The 12,611-nt window shown below is 34.9% G+C and overlaps 1 protein-coding gene across 3 annotated transcripts in view; it reads right to left on the reverse strand.

The window, feature by feature from the left end:
- LRR (Leucine-rich repeat) overlaps window positions 1-12,611 on the reverse strand; it is a 77,131-nt gene that overhangs the window by 47,340 nt on the left and 17,180 nt on the right. For all 3 annotated transcript variants that reach the window (XM_036362615.2, XM_036362607.2, XM_036362611.2), the window contains exon 2: window positions 1,017-1,114. In XM_036362615.2, the coding sequence (XP_036218508.2) occupies window positions 1,017-1,114 (98 nt within the window). The remainder of the gene's footprint in view (window positions 1-1,016; window positions 1,115-12,611) is intronic.

Consider the following 12,611-nt stretch of genomic DNA (forward strand, 5'->3'; position numbering starts at 1 on the left):
TTGGATCATTTATAAAACTCGCAGCAGAACAACTATTCGGTTAATATTCGCACAAACGGTTACAAAAAAGATATTCGAATAATCGGGTCTCGGGTTATTCGAATAATTTTAAGACCTCTTATAGGTATCCAGTATACGGTAAAGAACTTTAAAAGATGGAAGTGATTATCAAAATGGCGACTAAAAACTGTTTGACCATTTAAAATATAACTCTTTCTGTCACTCTCTTTGGATGACTTTCTTGGTAATGAAAAATTATATTGGCATTGTCTTCATTCTTGAAACACTCAAACATGTTTTAATTTTTTTGACTTGGGACATATTTTTCTTCTACCTACCTAATTTATTTTTGTTATTGTATATTAATTAAATATTTATGAAGAAGACATCATACGAACTGAGTTAATCTATTGAGAAACCTAACAAGGTCAACATTACGTAATTCAATTTATTGTTATTAATTAAAGGAAAATTATGATAAAAGTAATCAAGAATAATAAATATAAAGTACCAAACTTTTTGATTATATTCAATAATGGCAAATAAATTTGTAATTAGGGTATTTTATTGCCTTCTAAATATAGTTTACTTTCTTTTTACCCAACTGATTTTTTCTTTAAAATCAGCACACCTACAAAATGACTTACAATAATTGAACTGAAAAATCATAGTTCAAGACTTATATGAAAAAGTTGTTGTTTAGTATTATGGTTTTCCCTACAGGGTAATGAGTGTAATTTTAAAACATGCATGTCTGTTATGCATACAGTTATATACGCATATGTGGACATTCAACTGCAAGACAGGTGAAGAGAATATGACACCTACAATGAAATACCGACGTCTGGGAGTGTCGTCGACACATAAACAAGGCGGGCAAGGTCTCGCGTTAGGCGTTACAACTCTATTTTCACATTACGCGAATCAGCAGAAAACAACAACAGTAGGGGGGTAGGCGAAATTATATAATATGTACGGTTAATGAATGCGAATATTAGCATTGAGGTCATACTTACCAAAACACGGTTTTCGGTTTTGTCACCTTTCGTCTCCAATTTAACCATATATTTGACCAGAATTTTTGTGTGACGGCCCAGTATGGATTTAACGCTTTCTGTAAATGAGAAGAGAGTAATTAATTGATTAATTAAAGAGTTTAATATAACTTACTTATTTACTTAAAAATAATTTGGAATTGTTAAGAAATTATATAAACAAATTTTATTGGTTGCAATATGGACTTTCATATAATAAGAGTACAAACTTCGACTTAAGGAAATACACTTTCAAAAGCTCAGACCATTTCACTGTTTCCTACTACAACTGTAAGTATATGGCTTTATTGCCCGAGATATTGCATGTCATTCAAAATCGCGGAAGTAGATTTTGGCGCACGACATTCAATGGTAAATTGGCTGCAGTTCCTGGCTCCAGCTGTGTTTTCTGTTTAGCTCCCGCTAATTTCCAATTGGCCAGCCCCTGCGCACGGATACGCACACTTAAGCGCCTAAGTTAAGTGATTGTTATGATTTTCAATCATAAGATAATGGTAAAGACAAACAAACCAGAAGTGGGGCATACAAACATTCGAGTGTGTATTATGAATGTAAACATGTTAGAATGGAGAAATCTCTGCTGACCACTTAAGTGAAATATTTATAAATTAATAGCATCCGTCGCTTTTGAATTGCTCACATTCTGCAATTGTCTTTTACTGCAGTTTTCGTATGTAACAACAAATAAAACGGTACTTAAACATATACAGTACAAATATTTAACAATAAACTTGGGCGAATTATAAATACATGGCATGGGCCGGAAAGTTTTTGCCTTGACGAGCGATCTCTCCACGAACAAAAATATCTATAATTGCCTTGTGGTCTTTAATGACGCAATACTTTTTTCGCTATTGCTCTTTTTGACAGCTGTATACTGAGATTGGTTTGGCTTTTTATAATAAACAAACCAACCATAATATGAGGGAATAATTCGAGTTTCTTCAAAAATGAAGCCGGCCAAAATATTAGTCAATGGGGATATATGTGCTTATATACATATATATATTAAGCCATGATTCATGACTTTCTCGTGCCTGAATTGGAGGATGTTGTTGTGGACGACCTTGCGCTTATGACATACAGCCAACGAAACAATCAGTTTATTGAATGAAATTTTGGTGAGCGCATTATCTCGCGTCGTGGGCCTGTGGTGGGACCTCCATGATCCCGCGATTTAACACCGCTGGACTATTTTTTGTTTGGTTATGTGAAGTTCCTTGTTTACGCAGATAAGCCCGAGGCGATTGACGCCTTGGATGAGAATATTCGGCGGGTTATACCTGACATGCGGCCCCAATCGCTGCAAAAAGCGATCGTAAATTGGTCCTCTCGACTGGAATTTATTCGACGCAGCCCGAATTAGGCAAACCCTTATCTTTGTAATAAAACTGAATTTTTGGCCATAGCATTAAATTATATGCGACTTATTTCTTCTTGAAAACCACATGTCGAAAAAAACACCCTTTAGTAAAACTTCTCAAAACATTGGTTTCAAAGTAACCCTACATCGACTACTTTTGTTTACAATGGAAAACAATGATTTTCGAGTTTTGATAAGACACTATTTCCTGATGGGAAAAAACACCATTGATGAAAACCAATGGCTTGATAAGGCCCCAGCATATTCAAAAGGTCACGATGTGTTTATTTTTTTTTTATAGCGAGCTCCGTAACTCACCGGAAGCATGCGATAAAATGAATCTACTATATAATATGTAGGTATAGTCTCACTATAATTATAAGGTTTACCTTGAATCGGTAAGTGGTGAGAACCATATTAAATGGGACAAGAGTCTTCAAAACACGAAAATATCCAGATTCAATAGAGTTAGAGATTTTACTAGAAGGAAACTTGTATCGTTTTGGGGGCCTTGAAAGTAAAAAAGAAATCCAATGTCCAGATAAGTGTGATCAGAGGGCCAAAACTTGTCTAGATGGTGAAAATAATTTACTCAAACTACTCAAAAATAACTAAATTTAGTTAAGTCTTGTGGCAGCAACCGAGCCAAAGAAGCGTTTATGTTAAAAATTAATCAAGTTAATAAATAAAAATTCTCAATACCTAAAGTTTTCCTAAATATGCGTGATTTTCTGTGTTTCACCAATGTACAATTATATATTCATATAACCAAATATAGGCAAATGTCTAATTAATTTTTTTATGTTTTCTATAATACCACATGACCATCTACGAAAGCGAAATAAAAAGCTGAGAGCAATTAATAAGATTTGTATTGCGATAATTGTAGTAAAATTCTGTGGCGTGTGTATGGTAAGTGGAACAAGATGTCCATGTGCTGATGTGGAGGCAGACAAAGCTAAGCAAAGTGGAGGCAAGTAAAACACTAAAAGTAGAAGTTCGTACACAACTGCGTGCCATGTGTGTGGCACGAGTGTCAAATAAATATTCACTAACACGGTGCTTCGCTAGCTTCCAAGCGTAAAACAATTAAGCTTTACAAAGCACAAAATACATTATGTAGCTTCTCTGCAAACGGCACTGAGACACGTCCGTTACGCGTCGAGTCGGTTGAAGCCAAATGCTTATTTCCTACATGCGGAATTGGCTGGTACTCGTGTTTATGACTTGATATCCCAGCTACATTATGTCATTTTGTTTAGAGAACATTTTTTTAAACATTCCGCAAATGTAACGGATTTATGAAAGCAACCGTCTCTACGTATTTGTAGTCCATGCAGCTGCCGCTAAAGTGCTTCAGTTCTTCCGACTTCTTTACGTTTGTGAATTTGTTGTTCATTGATTTAGCTGAATATCTAAATGTAAGCTAAGTTGGGTTGGAAACTTTGCAATTGAAATGAGTTTGCGTGAATGATGGAAGAATGAAAGTAAGTGAAATTGACGCGAGTATGAAAAGTGTGCTTGATTCAGATATGAAAATTAAGCCTAAATACTAAGAATTGCGAAAAATGGCTTCAAAAAGGGGAACTTTAGAATTTAAATTTCATATTGAGCTCATAGCCACCTACCGTCTTCTTTTTCCCTAAGTTTTGAAGTCAATGACCAGAACCAACTGTTTATACCTGGAGAGTTTTATTTTCTCGAAGATCGAAGGAGACCGAATTCAATATCAAAATTATTTTGAGACTTTCATTTCCTAAGACTGTAAAGTAAAAGTAGGAGAGTTAATACAAGGTGCGTTCCAAAGTAAACAGTAAAAAAGTAAAGTAGTGCGTTAGAATCTGCTATCCTTTTTTATCGACTTCCAGTAAAAATTGCAAGACATTTCATCTATTGGAAGTGAAGTTATTGCGTTTCAAGTATCAGTATGTTTTTGTCGGTGCGAATCGGTGCGGTGATTGACTGACGACCAAAAATTGTTCAGAACTCAACATTCAAAGGACATCATTAAAAAGGCATAAAAAGACCCGAACTTCCTTTACAAGATTGTGACTGGTGACGAAACGTGGTGTTTTCAATATGATCCCGAAACGAAACGCCAGAGTGCTGAATGGTAGGCGCCGGACGAGCCGAAACCCAAAAAATCGCGCCTGGAGAAGTCAAAAGTGAAGACAGTGCTGATTTGTTTTTATGATTCCAAGGGTATTGTCCATAAAGAATTTGTTCCACCCGGCCAAAGCGTTAATGCGGTATTCTACCTTGGAGTTTTGAAGCGTTTGGTGCGCTGTATTCGACGTGTTCCACCCGAATATCGCGAGGATGGAAGTTGGCGTTTGTTGCACGATAATGCGCCGTCTCATCGATCGACGCTTGTGGCCGATTATTTGACCAAAAAATACATTTTAACAATCAACCACTCCCCGTATTCACCTGATATGGTGATGAAAGGAAAGCGTTATGCAGACGTGGAGGCCATTCAAAAGGCTTGCACCGGCATACTGGCGGCCATACCGGGCAACGAGCTAAAACACTCGTTCGACATGCTTTTGGACCGTGCAAAAAGCTGTATTAAAGCAGAAGGAGACTATTTTGAATAAAATTAATTGATTTTGCCGATAAAACCATTTGTTCTCTTTTTTTAAAAGTCCTGTTTACTTTGGAACGCACCTTGTAAGCTTCAGACTACTAGTATAAGGAGATAGAGATTATATTGTGAACTGCATACTAAAATTCTAAAATAAAATTAAATTACTTTAGAATTTAGTGGATTTCAAAATCAAAAAAAGATATATGTATGTAGACCCTCGATCGATACCTGTATTTATGTATAGTAATAATAATTATAAATATCTTCAGCAGAGTATGTTAAGTTTAAACCTCGGAGATCCTATATAGTATAAATATAATATAAACCATCAGCGCGACGTGTTCAGATCAAACAACTACAGCATATAGCTGTCATAAAAGTGACCGACCAAACTCATGTCCTTGTATGGAAAATTCTTCTATTTGACAAGATATCTTCATGAAATTTGGCATGGATCATTATCCAAGGGGGTACAATCTCCAAACAAATTGTTCAGATCGGATCACTATAGATCATAGCTGCCATTTAAACTGGCCGATCAAAATCTTCATAAAGATCTTTTTATACACTTTTATGCTATAAAAATACACCTATAAAGGGTATTATAGCTTTGGTGCAGCCGAACTTAACGTTTTTTTTTTGTTTTGTTTTTTTTAATTTTTGCATTTGAGACAATTTTAAGCAGAGGAATCTTCCTCAGCGTCAGACACCTTTTTTTCGTAGGGCCTCCTGGAAATCAGCTAGGGGTCAAGGGAATCCAAAATTTTTCATAAATTGCCGATTATTAAAGTACATTAAATTTTGTATAAGAGTAACCCTATAATGTGCATAAAGCTAGTTGAAAAGTTCTTTGTGAGAAGCTAATTACTTTGTAGTTTTTATTAATGTTCAAATGTATATATATTTTACGTAAGTACATATGTAATGAAACTAATTTTTAGCTGATAAAATATCATATAGTCCCTTTTTTAAATGCTAAATTATCCAACTATAATTTAATTGCCACTCAAACTAAAATAATAATATTTTTGATACATTCATTTGCACGTACACATATTCAGTTAGTCATAGATCCGCTGATTCGCTTTGTCACACTCTAAACGCACTAATATAATACAATGACATTTTGTGAGAGTCGTTTGGAGTGTGGTCGTGCCTATCCCTGCTTATAACCCATATCGTTTTGGACCTGTCCTTCAAGACTGAAGAGATCCATTGTTGAAAATATGGTTGAAGCCAAGTATTTAAAACTTTCGAATGAGTTAAACACTTTGTCACAGGCTTTAGAAAAGTCACAATATATGAAATCACGATTTGTTACAAATGTGATAAGTAAATCCAAGTAAATTTATAATAGACTTTCAATTGCGACACTCTCCTCTAAAATATTAGAAGAGATCGAATATGTGAACTGATAATAGTTAAAATAAAAAAAATTTCCATACAAAGACATGATTTTGATCATTCAGTTTGGATAGCAGTTATATGCTATAATGGTTCGAATAACAATTTGTTCAGTGATTGTACCCTTGCTTTAGGCAACAATCTATGCCAAATTTCCTGAAAATACATATAGTCACTTAAAAAAGTATTTCAATATACAAAAAGATTTAAAGGAAATTTACATAAGTACTTCATTTATACCAGAAAGAAGCTCAACAGTTCTTTGACAAAGCAAACATTTAGAAATCAGTTTTCACTTCGAAGGCTGCTCATCAAATCTACGTTAGATTGCCGGAAGTTATCTATTGACATCAATGCAAACTCATAAAAACTGAACTTGTCAATTAATAACTGCAGACATATGTACAATATATACATACTACATAAGTACGTGCAGCTGTGAGGTAAATGAACGGTCCAACGAATACACCAAGCAGCAAATACGAATAAATATAAAGTATGGTAAATCAATATTTGATTGCTTATGAATGAAGTGTGCGTGTAGCGATGTGCAACAAATGGATGACAGGCAACTAATGAACAGATACAAATCAAGTCATATGTAGCTCTAATAAATATTTGAGAACGCAATCAAAATGAAGCTTCCACATTGAGAGCGGAGGAACTAATAGAGACGAAGATGACATGAAAGTAAATAGCAATAAAATATTAAAGAGATCAAATAAGGGTTAATTAGCAACAAAGTACTGCATTTGCAATAAGCAACAACACAATAATAAATAGTTATGCAAATAAAATTTGAAAAGGAAGTATGTAAAGAGCTACGCTCACTTGGAGTAGACGAGTTATTATCGGTTCTGTTAATATGTAAACATGTTGACAAATTTAATTTATTTATAGCAACAACAAATTATATTTAATTGTCCCGTTCGGCTGATAAATGTTGCTGATAACACAGAACACGAGAGCACTTACAGGCGCTACCACAACATTGCTTACACCAAACAAGTCGCATCAAACATTTACAAGGTATGTACTACATGTGTATATATGTAAATATGTTAAAACCATAAATAAAACTAATAGACAACTGTAAACACGGTTTAGTCGGTGCTGGGATGACACCTACTTTGCTTTATTGAATTAATTTTCTGTTTGATCACCGGTGACCACTTTGTGTTGGCCTTTTGTTCCTTTATCGGCATTTTATTTTATTGAATTTTCTGTTAGTACGTTTTGACACGCATGACTGTCAGGGGAAGTGGCATTTATGGCACCAGTTGGGCATTATTATGAAAGCCCTTAAGCTTGCCCGATGGTTGAGAGCGTGGGTGTGTGTGTGCAGACTACAGCAAGAGGCATGTGCCTCACAATGTTTAGATGAGATAAAGTTAAGGTTAATTTAAGTTCGATTTAGTCATGTCCGTCGGTATATATGTGAGATAGTCCCTTACTTTTTGATATATCTTTTTTTTATCAAAACGCCACCACTTTGCAATTTTTAATTATTTGTATTATTGTACGGAGAATATTTTCTAGTTTAATGAGAACTATTCATTTTTAGGGTTCATCCACGGAGAAGGCCGAAATCACTGGAGCAGTAGAGGACCTTTTTATTATTTATAAATAAATGTTCTAATATAAAGTTAAAAAAAAGCAGCTTCAAAAACTTCACTTTCACACTATAAACTGCACTTTCAATAAAACTAAAATGCAAATATGCAGTAATAAGAAGAGGCAAGCAAACAGTTAATCAGCGTTACGAGTAAAAACCTTATTTAATTTTTCCAATTAAACTTTCAGCCACAAAATGCATATCGCACCGGTCGGGCGCGAGCCCACAGGGCGTACAGGTGATTCATTTCTGCAGCGTTATCAAAAATCAATTATTAACAGAGCCATAAAAATGAAAATCAACACAACGTTTATTTACTTCAGCTCCGAGAATTTCAACTAGCCAATTGCAGCACTTCATTTCATACATAAATTCACTCTGCTTTTGACCCAGTTTTTCGTCTGTCGGCAATAGCAGCTGCAGCAACAACGGATTGTCAGCGACTATCGGAGCACAAATAAATAATGCATTACTCATGCACCCCCATCGACCACAGACGCGCTCGACCACAATTTAAACTTAAAGCACTCGATTCTAGCAATGAATCACGGACGATTAGGACAGGGGGACAAGCGGCAGCCGGCAGACATGCGTCTGCAACAAATCGACAAACAAATACAGTATAAGCAAAGTTATTACAAATTGGAAATCGCTGCCCAAAAGAAGCACACAAAAACGATAACCAAACCACAGAATTGATGTCGAGGAGGACAGCGAACCACAATGATATGTGTGTGCAAATGACAGCGAGCAAGGCCCAAAACCTAGCTGACAGACAGCCAGATAAGCCGAAGCAGAAGCCGAGATGATTCAGCGCAAGTGAGTACAAGTTTGAAGCTGTTGACAGGTGGATGTAGCGAGTGGATTATCATTCCAATGCCCTCAGGAGGACAAAACGAATAAAACTTTAAGGCGACATATAATATATGTACATAGCAAAAAGTACATATCACATATTTACAATACCTGCATGTGTGTGCAAGCATTTTCTCGCACTAATATGTACATATCTTGGTAACTACGGCCGGAAGACATATGTAGCAAATCATCTCTAAACAGTAAAAAAGCGTTAACTTCGGTCGCACCAAAGCTATAATACCTTTCTCAAATACAAAAGGTTCCTTAGAAGAACTTTGATCGGTCAGTTTGTATGGCATCTATATGCTAGTGTAACTTGATCTAAACAATTTCTTTAGAGATTGCACCGTTGGCTTGGGCAATAACCCATGCAAAATTTCTTGAAGATATCTCGTTCAATGAAAAGCTTTTCCATAAAAGCACTTTATTCCGATCGTTCTGTTTTTATGGCAGTTATATGTTATAGTGGTCCGATAAATGGCCGTTCCGACAAATGAGCAGCTTCTTGGTGAGTAAAGGACGGGTGCAAAATTTCAAATCGATATCTCGAAAACTGAGGGCTAGTCCCGATTGTACGAATTGAACGAAAGAAAATCAGTTTTGCATTAAATTGTCACTGGCAATATAAAAATTGATTTATTTTAAGAATCTTAAACGGAGAAAATCATGGGTTAATCCGGGACAACCATCAACATCGACTGCAACATAGGCATGTGAAGGTAATGTTACTTGCTAAATTTGGTTGGAATTTGTCTAGTAGATCCCGAGATATGAGTTTTCATCTAAAGGTGGGCGGTGGCTCAGCTTAACTGTAAAATCCTACGTGTAAAACTTAAAGCCTCTGGGGAGTGGACGAGGTTATCACCCATTTTTATTCTGTTAGTAGGGGTGCTAAATATATTTATCCTGAGTGAATTTGGTTATTACAGTTTCAGCGGTTTAGAGGGCGGGGTCAAGCTCATTTAAAAAAAAATTAAACTGCGGATGCCTCTCCTTAATGTGATTCGTTATACAAAAAAACAACAGTCTTGTATCTTATTGTGGAGCTTAGTTATGACAATTTATTGGTGCCCAATTAATGGCGTTTCGTGGGCGTGGCAGTGGTACGATTACACCCATCTACCAACCTTCTTACGGTGCCAAGAAATATGTATGTGTACCAATTTTTACTCAAGTTACAGCGTAACAAGTACACACGGATGGACGGACGGACAGATAGTCACCCGGATTACAACTCGTCTCTTCATCCTGATCATTTATATATAAGTATATAACCCTATATCTAACTCTATTAGTTTTGGGGACACAAACAAAAGTTAGGTGGACAAAACTACCAAAACTATTATACTCTGTAGCAACATGTTGCAAAAGTATAATAACAGTGAAAAAGTGCAACTCACTCTGCCAATGCATTGGTTTCCATAGCAAATAATTTGTTAATATACACTTTAAGAACATAACTAAATAATTTATTGTTTAGTACAGAAAATTATTAAAATTATAAAGATTTCGGCTTAATTAGATTGCAATTTATATGATATTTTGTGTATGAAAAGAATTCTGGGTTTGTTGTAGGTAACATAAAAGTCAAACATATACATATGTTTACTTTCACAGCTGTCAAGATACATATCATACTACGAAGAGCAGAATTTAGAAGAGAATATACATACTACTTAGAATTAATTATAGAATTTCTGATGACAATAAAAACCAGTTAAACAGAAATTTACGTTTACTGATATACTTATGTATATCTTGCACAAAGTACTACTTATTTTGTAAAAACCTCGTCTGCTGAACTAAAATAATATAATATAAAGCATACAAAACAAACATTATCAGCGCAGTAAAGCCCACCATCAACACGGTAAGAGTTCATTACCCAGCGAGCAAAAATAATCTTGAGCATAGAAAGAATATCACCAACAGTGCACTGTACATATAAATATGTACATAAGGCATGTATGCGTAAAATATTATATTATTGTGTGTAAAGTGGAAAGAAAATGTGTGCAATGTCACCACCAGCAGACAGCCAAGTAGCAACGCTTGCTGCACAAGAGCCAGAAAAGGTACGAATTTACAAAATGTCAGATATTTTCCATCATGATAAAAGCAGGAGATAGGGCACACTTTTAGATGTAGGCATATATAGTATGTATTTGGAAATCTACGAAATTCTAAAAGTGGTGAATGTGCGAATAAAGTAGAATTCGGCGTTGACCCACATTGCGCGCAAACAAACGAGCAGCTTTGCCGATCTTTTGTGTTTTACTCGTCAACTATTCATTCACCTATTCACCCATTCATTCGTACAGCTGTGTACATTTCATTTATTTATTTTGCCGAATGTGCTAACGGTCGCTGTTTACTTTTTCTGCAAGGATTAAGTTCATGAGTACAAGAATGTGCGGGGCTTTGCCTTTTGTATTTGCGCTTTTGTGGCGAAAAATTGGTGACAAATCAGAGCGAAGTTCAGCTAAGCAAGAAGAAACAAAAAGTTAGTAGATGCAATAAAAAACTTTACATGCTTGAGTAAGAAGCTTGTTGAGAAGGCAGACAGTCAAAAGTTCTACAACACACGTTATATCCATCTAAAAAAAACATGAATAAAGAAAAATAACAATAATAAAATCAAAACAATAATGCCAAAAATATCAAAACAGATTTTTGAAAAATGCTTTCTGGTAACAAAACGTATACAGATATCACATTATATAGAATTGTCCACAAATTAATAGTAGTATCATATGAAAAATGTATTTGAGTTTTTTCTCGGAGACCCTTGAAATTGGTTTCCACAAAAAAAAGGAGTGTTAGACATTTCCTTACTAAAATAATCTTTAACTTAAAAATATTCGCAAAATTAGAAAAGTAAGTAGAGCTCCATAATCTAGTAGCAATTTGAATTATTTATGGTAAGTTAAATCAGTGGGTAGAGGAAAGCATTCTACAGAGGTAAAGGATAAATAAGACATCGAAAACTAGGAAAAACGTATGCAAAGATTCAAGAAATGGAAAGATATTGTGCCCAAATGGAGGCAGACAAATGCCTTAAATTATAGGAATACAAATCAAACAGATGGGCGAAAGCGCCAAACATCCATTGTTGACGATCTCAATATATGACACTACTGCAAAATTATTGCTTTTGCGTCAGTAAGGAGCATCAGCAAATTTATCAGTTAATACTGAAACTCTGTGTAGGCGATTGTCACTAAACCAAAAATCCACGAAAAGGACTGCTTTTAAAACAGAAACACGTTGAAGATCGTATACAATTTGAAAAAAAGCAAATCTCCTGTCCCGATCCCCATAAAAACCTTCAGAGCTGATATGAAAAAAGTTTAAACGAAAACTAACCAACTAAAATTCGAGTGATTTCTGGCAGTTAGTAAAAGAGATTTGGAAAATATTATCATTTAAACGTCGCCAAGATCTCATAGTCTCTATTTCCAGGAAGTGTGTTATTAAAAAAACCAAAGCTATTCAAAGAAATATGAATTATTTTAACGTTCAGTAAAGGTTTGAAATCATTTAAATTTAAAACTTTTAGAATTTTTCGTACTATTGTACATAGAATACTCTTGTTTTTATGTGAAACTAATTTTTAGTTTATTTAGCATAAACTGTGAATCAAATTTTTATTACGTTCAATTGAAACATATGGACTATGGAAAATTTATATATCATGAGTGAATGTGTTGTGCAAATTTTGAGACTTTA

The sequence above is a fragment of the Bactrocera oleae genome, chromosome 4 (assembly GCF_042242935.1).
Source record: "Bactrocera oleae isolate idBacOlea1 chromosome 4, idBacOlea1, whole genome shotgun sequence".
Lineage (NCBI taxonomy): Eukaryota > Metazoa > Arthropoda > Insecta > Diptera > Tephritidae > Bactrocera > Bactrocera oleae.